We start from the raw sequence: 13,870 nt of genomic DNA on the forward strand, positions 1-13,870 counted from the left end.
GAGATGGGAAAGATTGTGGATGGAAATGATTTATGACTGATGGATCAAGGTATGATTTGGACGGTCATGACTGAAAATAGCTTTGGCTTGTTTGATGATGGTTTTCATGTTTTTGGAGAGGTATCATGCTGGGTTTGGATTGTACATGTGTGTGTTTATGTTGATGGTGTTTCTGGATGACAGACTCTAGACATTGACTTTCTAGTCTTGCAATGGCAAAATAGTTGGTTTTCAAAGGTATGGATGTTGGACATCCAGTCCATCATCTCAATAGAGTTTGATGTCGTTCGCCGTCCGTCTGCCACACGGCCGTTCCCGGCTCGGCAACCGTCAATGTGGCTTAGCTTACACGGAAGAGCACAGCCGCTTGACGTCATGGAAATGCATGGATCATCTCTGATGCACTTCAGCCTGGGGTCCGTCGGTGTCTACTCGTACAGTTTGACGTTAGGCTCTTCTACATTCAGGTACGTGTGTACTCCCAATGGCGCCTGTAGATTGCCAGAAGGATTGATGGATGTGAGCGCAGTGTTTCGATCATTGCGGCAGACTGGGACGGAGTCGGGATGGGGGTTCTGTGCCTGAGATGGCGGTGTGAGCCAAGCAGCACCCGTCGGGGAACCCCTGCAACGTCGCATCAGCATCGACTTCCCCAAAGCAACGGAAGGACTTGGCACCTCCAACGCCACGATTCAAGCCACGTCAGTTGAGCTTGGGAATCTGCATGTTTCCACGCATTGAAGGCCTCTTTTAACATGTGAAGCAAGACGCCGGAGATTCGTCCGGAATCAGTTGGCGCCAATCTGGACAGAAACTAATCAAGTTGCGTGTCATGACATGGCGAGTGTTTGATGTCACCGTTTCCGTCCCTTGTTGATTCGGGCTCAAGTATGGACCCAATGCGGAATGGCTCCCTCTTTGGTGCCACCACCGAACTAACGGAGCGCTCGACACGGTGGAGAGGACCTCGAAGGCTTCCTTCCTTCTTAAGGCTCTTCTTGACATTGTCCCCCAAACACCCAACCCTTTCGCTTCCAGCCTCTCTTCCTTTTTCTCTTCCACCTCCATTCCATCCATCGAGATCGCCCTGCATCAGCGTGTCTGCACCCCCAACCCAAAGACAAACACATCCGCTCGATGAAGGAAGCCTCATCCGTCGCCGACTCACAGAATGGCGCCAGCAAGGGCGGAACCGTGTCGACACAGGCGGCCGCGGCCGACCTGGAGGCTGACGTGCCCGGTTCCATACCTCAGCCTCCGCGGTCGGGGCTTGTCGTAGAGACTGACGCCCAGTCCAGCGAGAAACCCGATTCCAAGTCCCCCAAGAAACCCATCACCGAGCGCCTCTGGCTTGCCTTCAAGACGGTGCTCTTCTACTCCAAGCTCAACATCCTTCTCATCTTCGTACCGGCGGGTATTGCCGTCGCGCAGTTCCATCACCTGTCTCCGGCCATTATCTTCACCTTGAATGCCGTGGCCATCGTGCCTCTGGCCGGTCTTCTCGGCTTTGCCACCGAGTCGGTCGCCCATCGCCTGGGAGACTCACTTGGCGCCCTGCTGAACGTGACGTTTGGAAACGCCGTTGAGCTCATCATCTTGTGAGTCTTCCTCTCCTTTCCCGGATGCGGTTCGGTTTGTATGGGATCCTGCTAACTGTTGGGATAGTATGTAGGTGCAGTCACGAGGTTGACTCTTGCTCTTGCTCAGCCAAGCTAATCTAAATAGCATCGCGCTCATCAAGAATGAGATCCGCATCGTGCAGTCCTCGCTGCTCGGCTCCATCCTCTCGAACTTGCTGCTCATTCTGGGCATGTCCTTCTTCCTGGGCGGCATGCGTTATCGCGAGCAGATTTACAACAGCACTGTCACCCAGATGAGTGCTTGCCTGCTTAGCTTGAGCGTTGTCAGCCTCTTGTTGCCGGTAAATAAGCCAATGCCATGCCGGGAAGATCTAGAGCCATCGCTAATGCCATGACAGACGGCATTCCATGCGTCGTTTAACGACATGAAGCTCGCTGATGAACAGTCGCTGAAGATCAGCCGTGGCACGAGCGTGGTAAGTCCTGGGAGCCTGGATCGTTTGGTCGTTGCAGGTGGATTCTAACAAACCAGGTCTTGCTCCTTGTCTATGTCCTGTACTTGCTTTTCCAGCTTATCTCCCATTCATACCTTTACGAATCGACCCCCCAGCACATTATAGACGAGGAGTCGGTACCCGGCCCTGCTGCCAACTGGCTCGATTCATCCAGCGACAGCGACAGCAGCAGCAGTTCCTCTTCATCCTCGAGCGATTCGGATTCGGACTCGACAGACTCGGAACACTCGCGTGGTACCATGTCAAGACGTGTTCGTCGCGCCATGCGCCGTCGCCGGAGATCCAGTCGGTCCTCCTCTTCGAGCTCCAGCAAAAGCAAGGAGGTCGCCCAGACGTCAACGTCTGACGCCGACTTGCCCAAGACTCATGGTTCCGACACGGCAAGCGACGGTGCTCGCGAAGAAGTGGGTGAAGATGGTCACCGCCACAAATCGAAGCGATACAAGCGCCATCGCAAGCACAAATCCAAGAATCACAGCCATAGCGAACGTCGCCATGACGAGCAGTCTCAGTCAACGGAACCCAGCACGGTACAGGGCGTCCCTGCGGAACGGGGCCGCAACCGGACTCGCCGTGTCGATTTTGCCCTGGAGGTGAGCGAGGCGCCCAGGAACGAAACCACGTCACGCTCTCGAAGCCGTCTCCGTAGCATTGGACTGCTGCCCGTTGTTAGTAGCTTGGCTCCCACCGTCTTCACCCAACCGCTCAACGCCGAGGCCCCTCCCACGCCGTCCGGCCCAGTACCCCGTGTCCGCTACGGCATCCGCAGAACCAACTCCCTACCAGATAGGCTCAGCCACCAGTACGCTCGTGCCTCTGGGCCTATGTCCCCCATGCTCCTGCCTCGGGCGGCTGTGCCACCGACGGTTGTTGCCGGCGAGGAAGAGGAGGAGGAGACCCAGCTGTCGCGCACCGCCGCTGTCATCTTGCTGCTCCTCTCTACGGGTCTGGTGGCTGTGTGCGCCGAGTTCATGGTTGATTCCATTAACGGTCTCGTCGAGACGAGCCATGTTGGTGAGGTGTTCATCGGCCTGATCATTCTGCCTCTTGTGGGAAATGCTGCCGAGCACTTCACGGCCATCACGGTAGCCATGAAGAACAAGATGGACCTGGCCATTGGCGTGGCTATCGGCAGCTCGATCCAGATCGCCCTGTTCATCACGCCCCTGATAGTGATCATCGGATGGGCGGCCAACCGCGAGATGTCATTGTACTTTACGCTGTTTGAGACGGTTTGCTTGTTTGTGTCGGCTTTCGTCGCAAACTTTTTGATTCTGGACGGGCGGAGCAATTATTTGGAAGGAGCTCTGCTGATGGCCGTGTATATTATCATCGGCATTATTGCGTTTTTCTACCCAGATGCTAGGGATGCTAGCAGCATAGGTGGTCCGGTGGGGTAAAGGCGTTGGGAACGGGAAATACTTAGGTCTTGACAGAGGGGGGGAAGGTTACAGGCGGCTGGTATGGCTGAGCCGAGGCGGCGTTGAACTTAGGCTTGGGAGGATGGGATGTGGTTTTAGACCATAGGAACTGTTCAAGCAGTGTCCTCTAATCGTCCTCAAACCCCATTGCTTGACCTAGGTTGGGAGCCATCCTCGGTCTTGCTAGACGGGAGCAATGTTTTGATGTAGGGATTATAATTGATATCTCATGATCCCTGGCACCTCTCTCTCTCTCCTGATCCATGGCACCAAGAACCATCTTGGCGAGAAGGCACAGCCTCCTTTCTTACTGACCCACAGCATCTCCAACAGCTCACCTCATCCAATGTGGAATGAGGACACACGGTCAAAGCAGGCTTGGGATACCAATATCGATGCTGTGTCAATTTAGGCTCGGAAGAATTGGAGAGAGTGGGCGCAGCATTTTGATTCTTCGTCGCTGAGGTAGCCCATGTGTAAAAAGCAAACAAAGGTGCTTGGACGTTAAAATGCTTGGCTCAATCTCCCCCAGCTGTCGTCATCTCATCTGCCTTTTAAACTCTTGAGATCTCACCACCAATCACTCACCTTCTTCACTCAGCCATCAATTCAAAAAACCTGATTTCATCACCCATCCATTTTTAATTGTTCACGCCCATTGGCAACAACAGTCATGTGTTTCGGCAGCAAGAAAGACGCCGACGGCGCCGCGCCCCGGCCGGCGCAGGTCTACAATGCTCAGGCACCAGAAAAGAACCGTGTGAGCCTGCCGCCTCAGTATCAACCTCAATATCAGCCCTCTGCCGCAAGCTACGCCCCGCCTCCCGGTCCGCCGCCGCCGGGACCCAGCTCCGCGAATACTGGCTATGTTCCTCCTCCGGGACCTCCTCCGCCTCATACCGGCGCCCCTCCGAACTATGCCGCACCGCCCCCGGGCCCTCCTCCTCCCAAGCATGACTGGTATCTAGCCTCTGTTTTCTTATGATCAAAGAACCCCAATCCCTCTAACAACGTCACCAGGGAGACCCTCGTGCCCGACACCTCTCTCTTCCCGCCCCCTCCGAGCTTCTTCTCGGGCTTCGACCGCTCGCCGGCGCACAATGCCACCGAAGCCGAGGCGGAGGCCGGCGAGGCCTGGTGCGCCCAACACCCGCTGGCCCCGCCGATTGCGCTCGACCCTGCTGCCGTCGCCGCGCTCGCAGCCCACAACCCGCGCCTCATGCAGCCTGCAGGGTTCCGGGGCTCGTTGGTGTATGCCGCACCTGGCGTTTGGTCGGGTCGGACGGAGAGGAACGCGGGCGATACTTGGTATGTGCCCTTCTTTTCGCTCTCCTGTTGCTTGTCTCTACAACCCCAAATCAGACATACCGTAATAGCAAAGCATGTAATGTACATACTCAGGCAAACTAACTCCACATGTCACAGCATCATCGCCTACCCGCCTCTCTACGCCGTCGCCCTGCACTCCCCTCTGTATCCCCACCTCAACCCCGCGGGTCTCAAAACCATCTACTTCGAAGTCCAGCTCCTGCCCCACGGCAACCCGCCGCCAGGAGACATCTGCCTCTCGCTCGGCTTCACCGCCCTGCCCTACCCGTCCTTCCGCATGCCGGGCTGGCACCGCGGCTCGCTCGCCGTGCACGGCGACGACGGCCACCGCTTCATCAACGACCGCTGGGGCGGCAAGTCGTTCGTCTCGCCCTTCCGCGCCGGCGAGAGGGTCGGCGTCGGCATGACGTTCCGCGCTGCTGCTCCCGGGCAGATTCGTGTGGATGTGTTCTTCACCAGGAACGGCAGGGAAGAAGGGAGGTGGGATCTGCATGAGGAGACGGACGCGGAGCAGGATTTGCCCGTGACGGGTTTGGAGGGATATCATGACTTGAGCTGCGCCATTGGGACCAGCGGCGAGACGGCGTTTGAGGTGTTGTTGGATCCTGCGAGGTGGTTGCATCGGCCGGTGGGATATTGAGACATCAATAGGGTTGCAGCATGTGGGTGTTAATTGGGGTAGTTATTTGATCAATGTTTCCTCGCTCAGCGGTGGTGGCGGTGGTGGTTGGTGATCACTGGTTTGACAGGAAGATCGAGTTTGGAGCATGTTTTCCGTTTCCTATTATCATCATACGTATGTACAAGCGCCAGATCGCTCACGCAGAAGAGGCCTTATAATAATAATCAATCCATCCGTCCCAGCTCCGGGTATCAATCATCCAGGCCACTCCATTCATCCTCCTCCTGGTGTCCACCTTCCGATCCACTATCATCGCCACCCTCATTCTCCTCTCCCTCCTGCCTCTTCCTCTGCTGCTTCTTCCGCTTCTTGCTCGCCTCGATGGCCTGCTGCCTCCTCTTCTCCTTTTGCCGTTCCCACTTGCTCTTGGTCGAGATGGCCACCGCGCCGGCCTGGCTCCTCCGCGACTCGACACCCCGCACCTTGAGCTTCCGCCGTTCCTCCTTGGGCACATCGGGCAGCGCGTCCAGCAGCCACTTCTGCACGGCCGCCGCCTCGCCCGTCCTCCCGGCCTGCCGCTCGCTGGCAGCAATCACGTTGGCGACGCTCTTGACGAAGGGAATATCCTCTTTGGTGTAGAACGTAACGGCCACGCCTCCCTCGCGGCCCGCGCGGCCAGTGCGCCCGGCGCGGTGCACGTACCCGGCCGCCGAGGTGGGCACGTCGTAGTTAACAACGCCGTTAACGCCGGCGAAATCGACGCCGCGGGCCAGCACGTCGGTCGTGATGAGCACCCACACCTCGCCGCCGCGGAAGCGGGCCATGACGCGCGACCGCGCCGACTCGGACATGTTGGAGTGCAGCGCTGCCACGCGCGCCGAGCCGCCCGCCTCGATGGGGATGTCGTACTTGAGCTCGTTGTGCAGCGCCTGCGCGCGTTCGATGGTTTGGGTAAAGACGAGGAAGGGAGGGCGTAGTGGTGGCCCAGAGTCGGCGGACGATGCCGGGTGGAGGAGCTGGCGCAGGGCTAGCAGTTTGCCTTGCTCTGTGGCGGTGTAGATGAGTTTGTGCGTGATGTTGGGCACCGCGGTGTCTTTGAGGCCGACGACCAGGCGGATCAACGGCCGCGGAGAGCTGCCGTGGCCGACACGCTTGGCAAGCTGCTTCGTGATGAGGTCCTCGATGCTGGATGCCATGGTAGCCGACCAGCAGGTGAGCCCGACGTCTGGGTGAGTGCACGCGCGCCAGATACCCATGGTCTGCTCGCGGAAGACGGGGTCCAGCAGCACGTCAGCCTCGTCGAGCACGAGCAACCGCACTGCTGGCAGCGTGCGGCGGACACCGCGCTTGCCCGTCAGGAAATTGAGCAAGGTCCGTGGCGTCGTCACGAGGATGTCAACCCGCGCGGGTGGTTTCACTCCGTCGTTATCCTCCTTGCCCGAGTCACTATCGCTGCCACTGCCCTCGCCATCGTCGCTGCTCGCTTCGCTGCTCGCATCCTCATTCTTGCCCTCCACCTCAACCTCCTCCGCCGGCAACCTCAGCGTCCGCTTCATCAAGACAACACGAACACCCGTGCCAATGGCTAGCTTGCGGCCCTCGTTGACGATCTGAGTCGCCAACTCCCTCGTTGGCGCCACGATGACTGCCTCCAGCACGTGCTCATCCGCGGAGCGTCCCAGTTCCTCACGCCGGCGCAGCACGCCGTCAATGGCAGGGATCAGGAACGTAATGGTCTTGCCGCTACCCGTCGGGGCGACGGCGAGAAAGTCAGCACCACGCTCGATACCGGGAATGGTGACGCTCGACTTCTTGAGGGCCATTGCCGGTCGGAGCAGCAGCGGAAGGCTGCCCAGCTGAACCTCGGTCGGCACGCGAAAGCCCTGGGCGTAGATGTTGGAGGCCACTTTCGCCGACACTTCGTATGAGTGGTGCAACTCGCCGAAGGCGTTGAGTGGTTGCGGGTAGATTTGTTTCTTCTCATCCTTTTTGCCTTCTTGTTTTCCATCACTGTCCTTGCTAGCCTTCTTGTCTTTCTTGCCGTCTTTCTTGCCGTCTTTCTTGCCGTCTTTCTTGTCCTTCTTGTCCTCCTTCTTTTGTTTCTTGCTTTTCGAGGGCTCGTCCTTGGGATCGTTGGCCGGCGGTATCTCGGAAAGGACGGTGAACTTGAGGCGGTGCGATCGAAGGATCTGGCGACACTCTTCCTCATCCAGGAGTTTTATCTTGCGCTTCTTTGGCGTGTCTTCGGTCTCGGCGGGAGTGGGCTCTGCGGCAGGTTTCCTGGGAGCAAAATAGTCGATATCGCTGGCGTCACCGTCTCCATCGTTGTGGTCATCGGCTGCGTCGTCCTGTTTCTTGTTCCTCTTCCTCTTCTTCCCTCTTGACGTCGAAGCGACGGGATCATGGAACAGCTGTGGGTGGGGAGCCGCGCCGGCCGACGGAAGAGCCGTGGCCTGATGCGACTTGCTCTTCTGCGTCGGTTTGATTCCGCGCGAGAGAACCTTGAGGATATCCATGGCGGCGTGGTTAAGATTGTTTGTCAGAGCTGTGATCTGAACTCGAGCGTTCTGGAAATTTTGGGATTATCGCCAATCGATAAACCGCCCCACTGGGATGTGCGGATGAGTGGATCCATCGCGTTCGGCTTCGTATGTTACCGTACCAGAGTGTAAAGTTACGCTTCATCCTTTTCAACATTTCCAGCATTCAACATCACTCAGCGAGTTTCGATGTTGATGCTCTCTCTATTGGTACATTGAGCAGGATTTTGCAGGTATCCTCTCTATATATTGTACATATGTCGAAGCCGTCCAACCATTTATCCTCTATGTCCTTGATCTCTCTCTCTCTTTCCCTCACGCCTCCATCTTCTTCACCACTTCCTCGCATCGGCCACACAACTCATCCTCCTTGGGCGCCACATACCTCCAGCAACGGGGGCACTTGTGCTGCCTCGGCGGGAGCACCCAAGCCTTGCACGTCTCGCCGTCAATCTCAAAGTCCTCGCAGTATTTCCATGGGTGCGCTGCCTCTTCCACGGTCCCGTTCAACTCCAGCTCCGAGACGACAAACATGTCCGCCAGTTCGTTCCCAAACCTCGCAAGTCCTTCGTACGCCTTCCCACCCTCTGGTACCTCCAAGACGACCACGCACTGCAACGACGAGCCGAGCACCTTGTCAACACGCGCGCGCTCTGCGGCCGCCTTGATCGCTGTATGAGCAGCCTGAAGCGCAGGCAGAGCTTTGCGCAAATCAGCCTCAGGGATGCTCAGCCTCTGCGGGTCAACGAGCGGGTCATCGTAGCGCTGACGCAGCGGGTGGTGACGGTCAACCTCGGCCGGATCGGCGTCCTGCTCCTGCTTGAGCCATTCCGGGCGGTGATCCCATGCCTCCTCGACGAGCACGGGCGCCACGGGGGCCAACATGCGCAGGAAGCCGACGAAGAGCGGCTCGAGCACGCCGCCGCCGTCCGCGCAGTAAAGGCGATCTTTGAGGGCTTCGAGGTAGAAGGCGGACAGGTCGTTGGCCACCCACCGGTTGATAGCGGCGAAGGCCTTGTTGAACTCGTGCGCGTCGTAGTGCCGCCCAACTTCGGCCATCGTGTCGCGGAGCTGCAGGAGTGCGATGTGGTCGAGGGCGGTAAGTGGTGCGGTACGCGCTGTCTTGTGAAGGGAGCCCGTGAACATCTTGATGGTGGTGCGGTACTTGACGAGCGCCTGGTGGATCGTCTTGAGCACTGGTTCGGAGAGTACCACATCATGTGTGTAGTCGCAGCTAGCAACCCAAAGGCGCAAGGCATCTGGACCAAGAGCGTCCTTGGTCGTGACGGGCCCACTCCCCTTCTTTTTGACCTTGAGCGGTGGCATCAGTGAACCGTCCATGACCTGGTCAGCCGAGATGACGTTTCCGAGCGACTTGGACATCTTGCGCCCATCTTGATCAAGCGTGAACCCGTGGGTGATGAGCGTCTTGAAGGGGGAGAGGCCAAGGGTGTTGGTGGTCGCGCCAGACGCTGCGTGGTCTGCCATGGCTGCCACACGCGTGAGCAGGCTGGACTGGAACCAGCCGCGGTGCTGGTCAGATCCTTCGAGGTAGAGGTCAGACTGACGGTTGCCAAGCATGGTCCAGCTGGTGCCGCTGTCGAACCACACATCCATAGTATCACGGCCACGGGTGAGCGCGGGACCTCCGCGCAGCTTCTCAGGCACCCAGGCCGGATCATCGGGCGCGTCTGTCCACCAGGCATCGGTGCCACGCTTCTCCACAACCGAGATGATGTGGTCGATGACGTCCTCATCCATGATGGCGTTGCCCTCCGGGTCATACAAAGCGGGGATCGGCATTCCCCAGACGCGTTGGCGGGAAATACACCATTCACTACGTCCCCGAACGAAGGCCTCTAGCCTGTTACGGCCCGTCTCGGGGATGAACCGCACGCCGTCGAGAGCCGCAAGCGCATCCTCTTTGATGTGGCCGACGTCTGCAAACCATTGGGCCGTGGCCCGGATGATGATGGGCTCTTTGGTTCGCCAATCGTAGGGGTACTTATGGCGGTACTTGTGAACATCCAGCACGTCGTTACTGAGCAGTTCCAAGACAGCATCGGCGCCATTACCGAGGACCGGCAAACCGCGCAGCCGGTCTGGATCATCTGGGTATGCCTCAGCCGTGAACAGCCCGTCACCGTCGACGGGAGCTGCAACAGGAATCCCCAGTTCCAGGGATGCCAAGTAATCGTCAAAACCGTGTCCCGGTGCGCAATGCACGAGACCGCTCCCCGAAATGTCTGTCACGAAGTCGGCGTGAATGACGGGCTGCAGCGGAGCATCGCGACCCATCAAGGGGTTTTTGTAACGCAGTTGCGTCAGTTGACTCCCGCTCACAGTCCTCAGGATCTCGGGCGTGCCGCGTGCAGCAAGCACGGGAGCGACTCGCTCGAAACAGTTCTCTGCGACGAGATATGCGTCCTCCCCAACGCGGACAACGTAGTACGCCAAGTCCCTGTGGACAGCGATGGCACGATTTGCAGGCAGCGTCCAAGGGGTAGTCGTCCAGATGACAGCGTACAGACGCTCGATGCCGGAATGGTCGGGCCCTAGCAAACTCTCCTGGCCAGCAGCAACTGGCAAGCGAACATAGGCGCACCGCGAAACGTGGTTCTCGTTGTACTCCAACTCTGCCTCGGCCAAGGCGGTCCCTGAGGACGGAGACCAGTAGACAGGCTTATAGCGGCGGTATACGAGCCCTCGGCGCGCCATGGCTTGGAACAGACGCAGCTGGCGCAGCTCGTAGGCCGGGTCCATGGTGGTCCAGCGGGCCTCCCAGTCTGCCATGACGGCGTAGGACTTGAAGCCGTCCATCTGGGAGAGGATGGTCTTGGATGCCAGGGCGCGCGCAGCCTCGCGGACGGCACCCGGAGACATGCGCTTGCCCTCTGCGGCACCAACGGCCTTCATCTCAATGGGCAGACCATGGCAGTCCCAGCCGGGGACGTACGAAACCCGGCGGCCCTGCTGCACCTTGACACGCAGGATGATGTCCTTGAGGATCTTGTTGAGGGCGTGGCCGGCGTGCAGATCGCCATTGGCGTATGGAGGGCCATCATGAAGCACAAACTCGTTGTCGGCGGGCCGGTTGGCGGCCTGCCAACGGTAGAGATCATCGGCGCATCGTCGGATGTAGTGGTCGCGCAGGTTCGGCAGTGGCCGGGGACTTGGGTGGGGGGGATTAGCAGGTGCTGGATTCCGGAACAGAATATGGAATTGGCACGTACGGAAATGTCGACTTGGGCAGTCGAAGCGTCGATGCCCAGCTCTTGGACATGGTCTCACTTCATAGCTGCAAGACGAGAGCTGTTGGAAATTTCGAAGCTCAAGATGTTTTTTTGGTGGGGCTGGCGGCATGAGGTTCCCGTAATGAGGTACGGTACGGTTACAATACGCGTACAATGGAGCACAACTGCCCGGACATCATCACATGAGGGACCGCCAAACCTATATCAAAGTGTCGAGGGCACATAAATCATGGCATTACATTATTCTATATCAATCATGAGTCTATGTCATGTCATGCCGTACAAAGCCCCCAACACGAGTCCCGCTGCCCCGAAACCGTTTGGTATAAGCGGCTTCCTCCAGACCTGGACAGCAGCTCCAAACGGGTGGAGTGTCCGATAGAACCAGACGCCCACGCCCACAACAGTCAAGCCTAATGATGCTCCGATAAGCACCAGAAAACCACCCCTTCCAGACTTCGTCTGGATCCCAAGCTGCTTCCTTTTCCTCGACGCCCACCATCGGCGCCACAGCGTCCCGACGCCCGGAACCTGGAAGAGCACGCCCCTGGCAAACCTCGCACTGACTGCGCCGGGCGTGTTCTCCTCCCCCTCGGCCCACGGCAACGCCTCAGTTCCTTCAGGGAACGTCTCCTTCTGGAAGTCGAGCATAAACCTGTGCAAAGGCTCGTACCTCCCCTCCAAAATCTCGCGTAACCACGGCCTCGGCACGCCCGGCGCGGCCATCAACGCCAGGTACGCATATGCAACACACCTCACATCAGGCAGCTGTTCCCTGTCCGACTGCCAGTCGGCCGACGACAGGATCTTGAACACCTCCCCAGCCAATGTTTCGAGACGGATCCTTGAGCGCTGCTCGGGGGCCAGCGCCGAGGAGACCGGCGCGTTCCTCGCGTGAAATACAGGATGACCCGCCGGCAAGGTCGGATCCTGCGCCATGTCTTTACCGCCCAGCTCGCCTGGCGACACCGAGTCTGTATCCAGGCTTGACATGCCCAAGTGAGCTGCGCGGCGGGTCATGGCGGCGCGTACGGCTGGCGGTTCGATCCAGGGCAATGGAAATGAGAGTGCGGCGCTGAAGGCGGGGCGGGTGACCGCACCGTAGTTGGCCGACGAGACGTAGAGGTACACAGCGAGGAGGGGGGCAGCATGGGCTGTCAGGAAGGCTGTATAAGCAGCCCGGTCAGCCTCCGCTGGGGTGAGCTTTGTCCGTTCATGGCGGCGGGGCTGAGACGGGTATCGTTGATCGTGGAGGTACGATGTGATTGTGGTGTAGCCGCAGATCCAAGAGTCGGTAGAAGGGTCGTAGAGAGCAGGGAGATGTTCTAGCCTTGGGTGTTAACGGAGGTGTGGGACGCGACTAAGAGACTGGACAAGGGGGGACGGTACGTGTTGGAACGGCCGACGGACTGCTCCGTATCAAGCGGTACTCGGCCGAGCTCAGAGTCCGAGCAAGAAACGCGATGGCGGCCAGACACTCGGCGTCGAGAGAGGCCAGACCAAACGCCGGACCCCAAACATAGAGTCGAAGCGGCGCCATGCCGAAAATCCCTCGCCCACCTTCCTTGAACGGGGTTGCGGTGGTGTGGTGTGGTTTGCCTGCACACTCAGTATTTGGCTTCTTGCAGACGAGGATTGCTCTCTCCAACTGCCGTCCCCTCCCCCGTCGGGCATCACTTTTTTGATGAATTGGTTTCGTCAAGGATGCGATACGTCGTTGATCATCGGTATTGCAGGCGCTCACGTGGCGATAAGGAGCGGAAACCAGCATCATGACCCACAATTTCTCCATTTCCTACCCCAGACTTTCCAAATCGAGGTCGCATCCCTCAGCTCCCGCGGCAGCCGCCGGCGGCCATCACTGAAACCCCGCCGAGCACCTGCTCCGTAAACAATTCCATTGTGTCATGACAATCATGGCAGGCCAAACCCAGACGAGGTTCCAGTTTGTGTCATCCTCCGGCAGCTTCCCGCTGCGGAGTACCTGACGTGAGGTATACCCAGGCAACCTGGAAGGTATGTCCATACCATGCTCACACAAACTCGCAACACAAACACAAATCTTCGAAACACAGAAACGCACGATCCTGCTGGCCGAGTTGCCGAGTCCATTCTTTTGTAACTCATTCAATGCGTCTCCCCGTCTGGAGCACATCGGCCCACCTCGCGCCTCCGTGTCGTCGACCAAGGGCACTTCAAGGACATCATGGCATCTCCAACGCGGAGGCACTATCGAACGCTGCGGAGCGTTACACAGCCTTGTCTCGGAGGGAGGAGTAACATATGCCTCTCGCCCAAAACAGCAACCATACCCACCTCGTCCGAGACCTGGGACGGGCCTCGGCATACGTCTATCCCTCCCCCAGATACGTCCCATGGCGCCATGTCATGTACTACTACCGCAGCTGCAGCAATCAAAGTATTACATATGGCTGCGACGCCATACAACGGAGCCTTGTCCAGGTTCGGGTTGGGCCGATCGAGATAGGCGGCTGGATGGGCAGATGTTTTGCTCCACGCTCCTCTCAGCCGCGTGTTTCGCCCGTCTTGCCATGCCGTCCAGCCCATACCATAGTACTATTCTCTAATGCTCACTGCCGACGGTCGCT

General features: G+C 58.5%; 5 protein-coding genes across 5 annotated transcripts; 2 read left to right on the plus strand and 3 right to left on the minus strand.

Annotated features, from left to right (window-relative positions):
* Window positions 1-1,137: 1,137 nt before the first annotated feature.
* VTJ04DRAFT_1840 (uncharacterized protein) lies at window positions 1,138-3,495 on the plus strand (the record flags this gene model as incomplete). The annotated part of the gene is made up of 4 exons (XM_069359572.1): window positions 1,138-1,598; window positions 1,726-1,921; window positions 1,979-2,056; window positions 2,113-3,495. The coding sequence occupies 4 exons, from the start codon at window positions 1,138-1,140 to the stop codon at window positions 3,493-3,495; spliced, it is 2,118 nt and encodes a 705-aa protein (XP_069224448.1).
* A 694-nt stretch (window positions 3,496-4,189) lies between these two features.
* Window positions 4,190-5,485, plus strand: VTJ04DRAFT_1841 (uncharacterized protein; the record flags this gene model as incomplete). Its single annotated transcript, XM_069359573.1, has 3 exons — window positions 4,190-4,476; window positions 4,537-4,824; window positions 4,942-5,485. The coding sequence occupies 3 exons, from the start codon at window positions 4,190-4,192 to the stop codon at window positions 5,483-5,485; spliced, it is 1,119 nt and encodes a 372-aa protein (XP_069224449.1).
* Window positions 5,486-5,718: 233 nt separating this feature from the next.
* Window positions 5,719-7,983, minus strand: VTJ04DRAFT_1842 (uncharacterized protein; the record flags this gene model as incomplete). Its single annotated transcript, XM_069359574.1, has 1 exon — window positions 5,719-7,983. One exon carries the CDS (start codon window positions 7,981-7,983, stop codon window positions 5,719-5,721), a length of 2,265 nt encoding a protein of 754 aa, XP_069224450.1.
* A 339-nt stretch (window positions 7,984-8,322) lies between these two features.
* VTJ04DRAFT_1843 (uncharacterized protein) lies at window positions 8,323-11,290 on the minus strand (the record flags this gene model as incomplete). The annotated part of the gene is made up of 2 exons (XM_069359575.1): window positions 8,323-11,179; window positions 11,241-11,290. 2 exons carry the CDS (start codon window positions 11,288-11,290, stop codon window positions 8,323-8,325), a joined length of 2,907 nt encoding a protein of 968 aa, XP_069224451.1.
* A 238-nt stretch (window positions 11,291-11,528) lies between these two features.
* Window positions 11,529-12,801, minus strand: VTJ04DRAFT_1844 (uncharacterized protein; the record flags this gene model as incomplete). Its single annotated transcript, XM_069359576.1, has 2 exons — window positions 11,529-12,586; window positions 12,651-12,801. The coding sequence occupies 2 exons, from the start codon at window positions 12,799-12,801 to the stop codon at window positions 11,529-11,531; spliced, it is 1,209 nt and encodes a 402-aa protein (XP_069224452.1).
* Window positions 12,802-13,870: the final 1,069 nt, after the last annotated feature.

This window comes from Mycothermus thermophilus (assembly GCF_041956435.1).
Source record: "Mycothermus thermophilus strain CBS 625.91 unplaced genomic scaffold VTJ04scaffold_1, whole genome shotgun sequence".
Classification (NCBI taxonomy): domain Eukaryota; kingdom Fungi; phylum Ascomycota; class Sordariomycetes; order Sordariales; family Chaetomiaceae; genus Mycothermus; species Mycothermus thermophilus.